The sequence below is a fragment of the Lipotes vexillifer genome, unplaced genomic scaffold, assembly GCF_000442215.2.
Source record: "Lipotes vexillifer unplaced genomic scaffold, Lipotes_vexillifer_v1.1 scaffold322, whole genome shotgun sequence".
In the NCBI taxonomy this organism is placed as follows: domain Eukaryota; kingdom Metazoa; phylum Chordata; class Mammalia; order Artiodactyla; family Lipotidae; genus Lipotes; species Lipotes vexillifer.
The window spans coordinates 659745-672189 of record NW_006776528.1 but is presented as its reverse complement, the minus strand read 5'-3'; the positions used below and the strand labels follow the sequence as shown (position 1 = coordinate 672189).

Here is a 12445-nt window from a genome sequence, read left to right as displayed (position 1 = left end):
TCAGCAGGAGAAAAAGGGTACTGATTCTGAAAACTTCTCTTTCCACAATCAGACACAACCTCATATTTCCCAGGTCACCACAATGGCAAACATGCCTGAGCATATAAAGGGAATATAAAGGGAGCATATAAAGGGAGCTAAAGGGAATGGCAGAGCAAAGAGAGAGCAGAAGGGAAGTCCATGAGCCTAAGTAGAATTCTACTGTTTTTAATTTCTCTACTGTGTTTAGTGATGGGACAGACCAACACCATAAAATAATTTTTACTTGTGACTTGGGAACATGGTAAACTAGAGCAGAAAGAAGGTTTAGTAAAGGAAAGGCAATAGAAACACAATAGGTGATGGAGTTATTTCAATATTTTTATTCTGTCTTCATGAGATTTGGAGGAATGTAATAATTCACACTTACAAAAGTGTGAGCAGTTACAAAGACTTATAAAGAAGATCATATAGTGATGACAGTTGAAGCATATCCTTGTCAACAACGTCAATCTATTTCATGTTTCTTGGCATTCATAACTTAGTATAGTAAATTATATATGTGTATACATACTTATTTTTTAAATTAATTAATTAATTTTTGGCTGCATTGGGTCTTCATTTCTGTGTGTGGGCTTTCTCTAGCTGTGTCCAGCGGGGGCTACTCTTCATTGCAGTGCACGGGCTTCTCATTGCAGTGGCTTCTCTTGTTGCAGAGCACGGGCTCTAGATTGCGGGCTCAGTAGCTGTGGTGCACAGGCTTAGTTGCTCCGCGGCATGTGGGATCTTCCCGGGCCAGGGCTTGAACCCGTGTCCCCTGCACTGGCAGGCGGATTCTTAACCACTGTGCCACCAGGGAAGTCCCTGTATATATATACATATATACACACTTACAAAATTCTACTTTTGTAAAAACTAAAAATACTAAAATACTAACAAGACAAAACAAAAAAAACCTAGGGTTGGGCTTCGCTGGTGGCGCAGTGGCTGAGAGTCCGCCTGCCGATGCAGGGGACACGGGTTCGTGCCCCAGTCTGGGAAGATCCCACATGCCGCAGAGCGGCTGGGCCCATGAGCCATGGCCGCTGAGCCTGCGTGTCCGGAGCCTGTGCTCCGCAACGGGAGAGGCCACAACAGTGAGAGGACCGCGTACCACAAAAAAACAAACAAACAAACAAACAAAACCTAGGGTGACTGTATGAAAAATGAAGTCCCTAAGTTAAACATTAAAAAATATTAGTCATTGGAAAGAAACTCTCATATTTTACTAATAACTGTACTGAGAATTCTGTTTTGACTCTGTTGCTTCCTGGAGTATTAGGGATGTACTTTCTACGTTGGATGTAAAACAAGCTATTTCAAGAATTTCCCACAGTGGGACTTCACTGCTGGTCCAGTGGTTAAGACTCAGAGCTCCCAATGCAGGAGGCCCTGGTTCGATCCCTGGTCAGGGAAATAGATCCCACCTGCCGCAACTAAAGATCCCATACGCAGCAACAAAGATCCTGTGTGCTGTTACTAAGACCCCACGCAGCCAAATAAATAAATAATAAAAGAATTTCCCACAGTATTAAACGTATCAAGATCTCCTGCATCCTTGAGTCCAATTTCCAGTATGTTTTTTTTTTTTTAAATTAATTAATTTATTTATTTTGGCTCTGTTGGGTCTTCGTTTCTGTGCGAGGGCTTTCTCTAGTTGCGGCGAGCGGGGTCCACTCTTCATCGCGGTGCGCGGGCGTCTCACTATCGCGGCCTCTCTTGTTGCGGAGCACAGGCTCCAGACGCGCAGGCTCAGTAGTTGTGGCTCACGGGCCTAGTTGCTCCGCGGCGTGTGGGATCTTCCCAGACCAGGGCCCGAACCCGTGTCCCCTGCATCGGCAGGCAGACTCTCAACCACTGCGCCACCAGGGAAGCCCCAATTTCCAGTATGTTTAATCCTCTTCATCTTGTGTGTTGGTCCTCGAAAGATTCTGTTCCATTTTTCCTCCCTAACCTTAACATTTCCCAATATTCAGAAATCAGAGCAAAGAATTATCTTGCTTTTCTGCATAACATACTATTTGGTATACCATCATGCTTTTGATCTAACACAGAAACGAAGGATTATGTTTATTTTAGAAATACATCACTTTTATGTACTGTATAATGCATGTCTTGCTTATGTTTTATACAGATTTCAGCCCTTTCCCCTCTCATCACATTTACAACCTGGGCCCCAAAAGAGGTGCAGGCAATAATGCTTCCACAGTAACTGGGCTCCATCCTTATTTGTAAAATAAGAATCACTTCATTTCTCAAATTTTAATGGAGCGTTCCTTCCCGGATCTGTAGCGACGGATTCATTTTATAGATGTGGAAATTAACCCCGCCCACTCTTGAACGCGCTCCTTCACCTCCTTCCACCAAATTCTTTGAAAGAGACCCCGGGATCCCGGTCCAGAGCATCCCTGCCTCCATAGCAACCAGACTCGTCTCGGGCTTCCCGTGCACCATGGCGACGGCGCGCCGCCGTGGTCGCTATGGTGACCGGGGCGGGCACAGGGCCGCGGGCAGGGCGCCTGCGCCGGGAGCGGGCCCTCGGCCCCTCAGCTGCTCTCGACATGGCGCTGAGGCGGCGGCCCGCGCTCGCCCTGCTGCTGCTCCTGCGGGGTGAGTCCGCGGGCCTCCTCCGGGCGCGGCCGGAGGGGTCCGGGCGGAGTTGGGGGGCGGGCGCGGGGCCCGGGGGTGGGCGGTGCGGGGGGTCCTGGGTTCAGGGAGGGGAATCCCGGGGATGCGGGGGTCCGGTCCATGTACGGGGTCAGGGATGTGGGGGTCCCGGGGTCCGGGAGGGGCGGGGAGCGGCCCCGAAGGTGCGGGGGCCCCGGAGGTGCGGGCCCCGGGTCGGGGTAGGGCGTGCGGACCGGGGACTCGGTGCGGGCGTCGGGGGTCCCAGAGGTAGGGAATCCTGGCGGTCTGGGGGTCTGGTTGCAGGGCGTCCCGGGGTGCGGGGTCCGGCCCGGGGCCCCTGGCCCTGCGCTCCATCACTCCTCGAACAAAGCCGACCCGTTCCCGGTCCCCTTTGTCCCGCCGGCGCCCAGCCCTGCAGCCCGCCCTGGAGTGGCCCGGGGGCGGCTCGGACGGGGCGTTGGTCTGTCCTTCCTCCCCCCCAGCCCACCCCCAACCCCCCCATACCCCGGCTGGAGGCCCCGGGCAGCCGGACGGCGAGACCACACGCTGGGGGCCGTGGGCACGCGCTAGGCGCTCGAGACCGCGGTCCCACGTAGTCCTCAGAGCAGCGTCCAGAGAGAGCCCTGAGCCCGAAGTCTGCCCCCAGGAGCAGCGGACACTCAGACCCGGGGTCCCGAGCGTCCCGAGCCTCGCCTGGGGCATCAGCAGTTCACCCCCCCGTTCTCGGGGTGGTCTGTGGTCTGCTTAGTTGCTATCGTCATCCCGTGATGTTTGCCAGAGTATACACAGCGAAGCCCCAAGTGACTGTTTGGGGGTGGGGTGGGCGGCGTACTAGGAAAACAAAGGCTCCTGTGTTGGAGGCCCATTGAGGGGTGGTCCTCAGGGGTGGCGTGAACAGTGAGGGTCCGGGCAGAAGCCGGGGAGCAGGGCTCTGTGATGAGGGCGAAGTTCAGGGAGTAGATGTTGGCCCTATGCTGTACTTGAAAGTGGTTTCTACAAACGTGTGGTTGGGAGAGATGAATGATCAAAGGCTAGCCAGGGGACAGGGGTGTCAGGAATGTCCCCTCCCGGCCTTGTTGGTCACACTGACAGTGTCCTATTCACAGACTGGAACAACTCCCTATTGAGATCTGTTCACATGAGAGTTTGCAGTTTTTATTGCAGAAACATTTGGCAGTTTAGTTCAGGAATGAGTTTCAAGTTGGTGGTTTGTTAGTAAAACTAGTGGATGCTAAGGCCTTCACATCCCCTTAACTTCTTATTTAAAAAAATTTTTTTTAATTTAATTTTTTTTTTAACCACTGGACCGCCGGGAAAGTCCCCATTAACTTCTTATTTTGGTATCCTGGAGGGGCTACTTGTGTGCCTTTCTTGATGCTAAGGACTGGTATTCACCTGTAGAACACAGGAGGAATAATCACAATTTTGCAAAATAGCACTAATGACAAAGAATAGAGGTGGTAGGATGTATTAATACACTTTGAAGGGATGTAGCTATCATTTTTAGTAGGGAGCTCTTTTCTATTATTTGCTTATGCTCTAAATATACAGTAATATCTTGAAAACTGTATTCAGTCACAGGGCATCACAGCTGTGTCTCTTTTATTTTCATGATTACACTTTTCAATTGCTATTATTTATGCGTGTTCGCATTTTTTAAAAAATCTGGTTCCTGATATAATACAAACATTCTTTATTAGCTACCCTTTGCCAGGCTCTGTTATAAAAATTTAATATGTATTAATTTAATATTGATAACTCTAAAAGGTTGTTAGTACCATTTTGCCCATTTTGTGTACTAAGAAACAAGTACGGAGAGATTCAGTAACTTGCTCAGGGTGACATACCATGTGTTTCAGATGTGGAAATCAACCATTTGTGTTAATCCATTTTTTTTTGGTTACTTGTACTGTTCCGTTTGACATGGAGTTCTTGTTATGGATCATTTTAACCAGATTTTTAAATGTTCAATGCTTCGTGGTTTGTAGATAAAGTATTCTTTTGTTGAATTGGTGACAGGTGCAATTCCTCTTTGCAAATGTTACATACCACATGTCTTTTTTGAATGATTATGTGGTAATTATTGTTGGGTTTCCAAATCTTTTGATGTCTTAGAGAAGTGCTTCATTTAGAGTTAAAACAGTTACAGTTTGTGTATTCTTGGGGTAAGACAATTTGTGAAAGTTTAGCAAAATCTGAAAATCATAATTTCCAGGAAATTTTTGAAAAAATTGTAAATTTTCCATTTGCATATGTTTGGACCTCTGAAACGTTTTAAAATGACCTATTTCGTGTTGTTTTCAGTCTTTTGAATTAATTATATCTGACTGATACAAGCGTTATCAGACATGCATGTGCATGTGTGTGTTCAGAAAAACAAGGACCACCTGCCCTGAAGCATGCTCTGCTTCAGATCAGCTGTTCATTCCTGAAGGGCCTGTTGAAGGCATTTGTTCTGAGTGCTTCAGGCTGGGGAGACTGAATGGGCAGCTATTAGAGATTCTTAATCACAGGTAATTGCAGCGGTACATACAGACAAAATGTTCACACACCCAACCCCAAGCTCTGGGAAACTTGCTCTTAAGGCAGCCTGGCGGGGTAGGCTTAAATCAATTCTTCTGAAAGAAACCAGATTTGTATTAATAGCCCACTTTTTGAGATGGCCATATAATGTGACTGAAGAGGCTGTGGATTTAGTACAGTCCAGCCAGCAGCTGTTAGCGATGTAATATTAGCAAATTCCTTCTCCATAAATTCTTTGCATTTTTTCACAAGCACAAGTGGAAACAAAGGAAAATTTGTGTGTGGATGAAGTCAGGATGTATGGAGTCTGCTGAGTGATACCCTAGTCATGAAACTGGATTCTCTTTAAGACAAGTTTATAATCAGGTGGTGAATGTGATGCTGTTAGGGCTGAAGCAGATTTCACCTCTCCTGTGTTTACCCTCTGGATGCTCACAGTATATGCAGGTAGCTTCAGTGGAGTCTAAAGGGCTCCTGAAAGAAAGTTTTGGTAAGCACATTCTTTTACACCTAGTTTAGTAAGGACAGTATCCACTGTGGTTCTATATATGGAGATCTAAGGCCTTAATTTTCTGCCTTTTCCCACATGTCACGACACACACAAAGCTTCCTGAGAATTAGCCCTTGTTTCTGATGTCTAGGAATGCTGTAGTACTTTGTAGTACTTTGTGCTGGTGTGTTTTCTTTGTTTTTAAGTAATATCTACTATGTGTTTTATATATATATATATATATATAGGAGCTTACATTCTACTAAGAAGGTTATAAACAAATAAGTATAAATATATATTATAGGTATATAAATATCAATATATATGTGTATATGTGTGTGTGTATATATATATATATTTTTTTATATATATATTTTTTTTTTTTTTTTCCCATGAGTAGTTAATATGTACAGCTGAGGTTTCAAAGCTGTTTGTGTAGAAACATCTAACTTGTTAATAGATTAGGACTAATACAAACATTTTTTTCTTATGCCATCTTTCATTTTCACAGCATCCCAAGACTTCTATGGTTCAGCTTTCTTTCTGCAAAATATTGCTCAAATCAAGTTCTGCCGTGTTCACGTTGTCTGCTTTGCCCAACTTAACCTCAGCTCACACTGATCTTTACTGTCTCTGAAGCATAGCTTGTAGTTTGTAGTTCTGTTCAGTACAACAGACATTTACTGAGTATCTGTAATATGTCCTTCATGCTAGGGGTGCAGAAAGGAATAAGGCATCCCAAGCCCTTGAAGAGCCAGGATTATTGCGTGCTGAATTATGTTGCACTTTAGTTGTTGGGTGTAAATGCATTTTATCTTCTCAGTGTTATTAAAAATTCATTGGGAACAGAGGCTGAATTTAATTTCTTTTGTATCTTTCCAGGGACTATAGTAAATATTGTCTTTGTCACTTGAAAGTCAGTTAACATTTCTTAAACACTTCCTATGCATCCAAGCATTTTTTTAATGTATCTTATCTTCAGTGACCCCAGAAACTTTTGGAAATTCTTGGTTTTTACTACAGTAAAAACAGGAGTTTTTGTGGAAGAACGAGAATGGCATTTCTTGACTTGGTTTACTTTAAACATCTTCTTTCTCTCATCTACTCTATGTAGTTATATGAGGTTATGAAGAAGAAAAACATGGGGAAATGCTTGTGAGGTCATTTAAGTAACACAGTCATATACCATAGGCTTCCAATTACACAAAACATCTTTTCCTTAGAGGAAAAACATCTGGAAGATAGTGAACCAAAATGTTGATAGGTGCTGTCTTTGAGTAGCAGGTCTTATGGCTGATTTAAAAATATATATATATTATTTATTTATTTTGGCTGTGCTGTGCAGCACGTGGGATCTTAGTTCCCCGAACAGGGATCGAACCTGTGGCCCCTGCAGTGGAAGCACAGAGTCCTAACCACTGGACCACCAGGTCTTACGGCTGATTGTTTTCTACTTTTCTCTTGTTTTTCTGACTGATTCTTTTGGTTTTTTTCCCCCAAGTTTTCTTTGATAAGGATTTTTTTTAATATAATGAAAACAGTTGCATTTTGGGGGCCTCCTAGACAAAATAGTGGAATTTTAAATTTGACACTTAGTAAAGATTTTCTTTTAAAGTGGGAAAACTTGGTTAAAAGCGATAGCATGTGATTGTGGCTTTTTCTAGCTCCTGAATTAATGTCAGCTGCAGTGCAAGAAGGACGGGCAGCCTTGAAGTTGGGTTTGATCACGCATTCTTTGTGACCCATTTGAGAGATTTGCTGTTACTGGCTCTTGGGTTGGGCAGCCAGCTGTGGCATCCTCAGCAAGTGCTTAGCTGGAAAACTGAAAGAGGGTTGATGAGAATACCTGCCTCTTCCTTTTTTTGAACAAACAAACGGAATCATCTGAGTAGCTGCTTTGGTCTGCCTTTTCGGCATCAGCCCGTGTTTACTGGGCCCCTCGTTCGTGCCAGCCGGGCAGCTCCTGGGGGACTGTTTTCTTTGTCTTGGGTGATACAAATACCAGGCCAAATTGACTTCCTTGGGAAACAGACTCTGAAAGATGTTTCCTGAAGTAAGCTGACAGCTGAAGTTCCCTTATCACTTCTTCCTGCCCACCAGGACTTCCTCGTGGGATGTCTTTCTCTAAGGAAAATATTTGACGTCTTTAGAATGAAGTGCAGCTGTCCGGAGGATTACAAGGAATGCAGCACATCCTAAGACAACTGCCTTTTCTTTCCTTTTTTCTTTTTTTTAAATTTGGTGCCATGTTTTTCCTCTAAAGTGTCTCTACCAGGGCTCTGGAGCTCAATCAGCCAATCCATCATTATTAGGCAAAAATCTCCATTTTCATGGCAGTAGAGCTTTCCACCGGCAGAACAGGGACAGCTAAGATAAGCGCTTCCCCAGACCAGAAACATCACACAGTTTAGGTAGTTAATGAACAGAGTAGCACTTTGGGTAAATGTTTTACGTGTTTAGAAGTGAGAGCACTTACTTTGGGCTGGCCTGGTAGAGGAAAATTTCAAGAAGCAGCTGGACTTCGGGCAGTAATTTGGTTGACTTAGTGCAGATTTTGGGGGAATGGACGTGTTAGGGGCCAGTGAAGTGGAGGAAATACTGTGAGCAAAGGCGTGGCATTGGGAATGCATATGTTGTATGAGTTATCATAATGAGAACTAATAACAGCTGCCAGTTATTGAAAGTCTGCGCCAGGCACTGCGGAGAGCGCTACGTTATGGGGGGTCTTAGCCCATGTCAGTGGTCAGTCCCTATAGGGCTCACATTGCAGGTGCTGAACCTGAGGCTCAGGCAGGTTAGTTACCTGGCCCAGGTCACAGCTGGTAAGTTGAGGAGCCAGATAGATGGTCATGGACCTTATTATGTAGGTTCTAGAAATTCATGGGGCAGTTTGAAGCAGGAAGTGATCTGATCAAATGATGTTACATGTGTTGGACTGATATTATATTCAAGATGGCGGGAGAGGGTAGGTCAATTAGGAAGCTTCTAGAATAGTTCACAGTCACTCCCTTTAGGGTAGGTCTCTTGATGTTGAATTCATTTTTGTTTATATCCGAAAATATATTTATTTTCATCTTGTTCTTGAAGTATAGATTTACTGGGTATGTAATTTTAGGTTGACAGTTATTTTGACTTGGAGCCTGGGCTCCATTACACAGATGCTTTCTGGTTTCCATCGTTCCTGTTGTGAAACCTGCAGTCACATCATCAGCCTGTCTTTCTCCAGCTACTTTAAAGATCTTGTCTTCTCTTTGGCGTTCTGAAATGTTACTATGTGTGTCTAGGGTGCATTTCTTTTTAATTATTCTACTTGTTAGTTTGTTATACTTTGTGTATCTGTGACTTTATATCTTTCTGGAGAATTCTCAGGTAGTGTGAGTTCAAATACTGCCCAGCTTCTATTTTCATAACTCTTTCCTTTTGGAACTCTGATTAGATATATTCAGTCTTCCATCTTCCAAGACTGTTAACCTTTCTGTTGTAATTTCATGTTCTTCTTTCTTTGTGCTGTTCCGGGTTATTTATTTAGTTTTGTTTTACAATTGTTTCTTTTGCCAGCCATGTCTAATCTGTTATCTAACCAATGTATGAAGTTTTTTTTTTAACCCATTATATTCATTTCTAAAAGTTTACTTGATTCTTTTTATAATCTGGTTTCTTTTGCCTGCTCATTTTCACTCCTTTTTATTTTATTTATTTATTTTTTAAAAAATAAATTATTTTATTTATTCATTTTTGGCTGCATTGGGCCGTCTTTGCTTCGCACAGGCTTTCTCTGGTTGTGGCGAGCGGGGGCTGCTCTTTGTTGTGGTGCACAGGCTTCTCATTGCGGTGGCTTCTCTTGTGGAGCACGGGCTCTAGGCGTGCAGGCTTCAGTAGTTGTGGCTTGCGGGCTTCAGTAGTTGAGGCTCACAGGCTCTAGAGCACAGGCTCAGTAGTTGCGGTGCACGGGCTTAGTTGTTCCACAGCATGAGGGATCTTCCTGGACCAGGGCTCGAACCCGTGTCCCCTGCATTGGCAGGTGGGTTCTCCATTGCGCCACCAGGGAAGCCCTTACTTTTTTATTTTTAAACATTTCACGCACAGCTGTTTTATATTCTGCATGTGAGACTTCAAATATCTGACGTTCTTGGGGGTCTAAATCTAATGTTTGTTGTTTCTTATGACTTGCAGTGACTTGTTTTTCTTTACTCGTAAATGATGTTTGGTTGATCGTAATATGTGCAGATCTGGGGATGCTTTGTGTGAGAGACATGGCCACCTGGGATGGCTTTCAGGGCCTGGCAGTGTTTGGAAATCTCAGGTCAGCTCTGCCTTCCTGCTGGCCTATTGGCGCAGTCTCCCTAATGACCCTCAGGGTCATGCCCCACCCATCCTATTATTTTCTGGGTTCAGCCTACAGCTATTTTACTTGCTGCGTTAAAGATCACCCACTTCTCAAGAGCCCAGAGGTGCAGTAAAAACTGCAGTTTGCTTGCATGGGCTCTCCAAAGTTGGAGTGCCGAGGCCTTTTGGAGAAGCTAACCCATGGCTGGAGCTGGAAACAAGAACCTCGGCTTTAACTAACGTAGGCCCCCTTCTATATAACTTAAGGGTCACAGACCTTCCTTTAAAAGTTTATATTCTGAAGGTAATGCTTTTGTTTTCATTTTTCAAGTACAAAATGAAATGAAAATATTGGCTCTGTTTTTTCAGAGCACATATACACCCACGAAGGTCTGATAGGGTTGGGGGAAGGGGTTGAATGAGTCTTGCTAAGCATCACTGCTGTCAAGATGTGACTGTCCTGTTATAAAGACATATATATATACCCAACTGCACAGCCGTTATCCCCATCCTTGGGTGGGTTTATCTGAAGAGTAATGAGCATTGATCATTTGAGACACAGCAACTTAAAATTTGGAGAATTACTGCTGTCCCACACTATACAGGTGTCTGGGACAGCAGCTCCCTACTCTGCTGGTAACAGGAACGGTGAAGAGCTCTCCAGATTTTCAGATTCAGATTCCTACAGGGTGAGGTGAGAGGGACCACCCATCCCAGGCTCCGCTGTCCGCTGCCTCTCAGATACTTTTCTGGGTGGAGGAGGGAACACACGTGGGTGTCAGAAATCCTGGACCCACTTCCCAGCTTTGCACGTGATTCATTTTGGGACCTTGGGGAAATAATATTGGTTTTAATCCAAGTCGCTTGAAAGTAATTTAAGCAGCATTCCTCTTCCCCTACCACCAACACATTCACATTTCTTTGCCCTGTTAGATAACTCACAGTGTGAATTTCAGATCCAAAGAAGTGGTTTTATAGGAATACAAGAGAATTTTTAACTGATTCGTTGAATTACTTTATTTGTTAATTAAAAATTCATTTGAAGATTTTGAAAGCCCAGTTCATAGAAATGTCTTCCTCTTCTGAAAGTCTGGAAGTTTTTAGAGCTGGGTGACCTTGGTTTGAAGCCCTCTTCTACTCCAAGAGGTTGGGAAATTACCTTTCAGAACCTCAGGTTTTGTGTTTGTTTTGTTTTTTTTAATCTGCTACAACCTTACTTACTAGATCTAGTGTTTTAAGAGTTCCTGTGTTTGTTTACCAGGAAGAAAAAAATAGACCACTATTTGGTTGGGTTGGTAATCTGTTGTTTGATATCTAGTGTCAGATATGGAGTTTTCACTCTGACCGTATTTGGTCTCGCTTTTAAGTCCACTGCTGGTAGAAAACGTTAGCCGTGAATCTCTAGAGCAGTGGTTCAGTAAGAACAAATGTTTGTGTCTTTAATTCACCAGGTCCTGTTTCAGACCTTCATCTGTGGAGTAGTTTATGTCAGGAACACCGTGTAGATGATGGAAGTTATGGCCCTTTTTTCCAAATAGTGCTTTCATGTACATATGTGGAAATTTTATATACTATTTTGGGGGTTACAACCCCCAGAAGATCATTTGTGACCTCAGGCTGAGAGGCCTCCTCGAGGGCCCAGGGTCCCTGGAGTGTGTGTCTTCTGAAGTAGATGCTGACTGCATGCAGAGGTCAGGATTGGTATACAAGTGTGTTATTTTATTATTCTGTTATTTCTTCTTTCCCTTAACTCCGTCCCAGCCTGACTTCTGTGAGGCTGTGTCATGGATGGTGACTGTCCGTGTGAAGCATCTGGTCGTAATTTCCGTACATTTCCAGTTTAGCTCACTCTGTGGGTAGGTCAGAGGGAAGACTTTGATTTAAATGGAAAACAAAGTATGCATGTGGCTTCAGAGATGCTTGATTCTGCGATTCTGCAGTGCTCTGTCGTGTTAGCACAGCTCCAGGAGGTGTGCAGGGTGAAGCCCCAGGAAAAACAGAGAAACCCTTGCTGGAGCTGCCTTTCCATCTCCCTCGGTGTCCATGTCTGTCTGTCTCTACCCTAGGCAATGGTGATGAGAGAACAGGCCTAAAGGACGTCTCGTGACGTTGGATGAGGGATCTGGCCCTTGCTGAAGCCAGAACAAATACCCTCCCGGTGGCCCCGTGGCTGACTCCCCTCCCCTGCCCCCTACATGTGGTTTGCAGCACAGAGGGCTGCTCCCCCTGGGCATCCTCAGGCTGGTGTCTTTCTCTGGGACGAGTGCGTTTTCGTGTTTTGTTCCCTCTTCCACTAACACATTTGCTTTCTGTGCTGTTCTCGGCAGGTACGTTTTCTATGTGCAGAGTAAATAAAATGTGTTAGGACTTTGGTGTTTCTGTCCTTGTGCAAGCAGCGCCTTTCAGCTCCCAGTTTTTTCTTTTTTTTTTTTTTTTTTTTTTTTTTTTTTTTGTGAGTGG

The 12445-nt window shown here is 44.3% G+C and overlaps 1 protein-coding gene across 1 annotated transcript in view; it reads left to right on the top strand.

The window, feature by feature from the left end:
• The first annotated feature begins 8611 nt into the window (after positions 1–8611).
• Positions 8612–12445, top strand: part of JAM3 (junctional adhesion molecule 3) — a 52636-nt gene continuing 48802 nt past the window's right edge. Inside the window, exon 1 of the mRNA XM_007450405.1 lies at positions 8612–8624. Within this exon, the coding sequence (XP_007450467.1) occupies positions 8612–8624 (13 nt within the window). The remainder of the gene's footprint in view (positions 8625–12445) is intronic.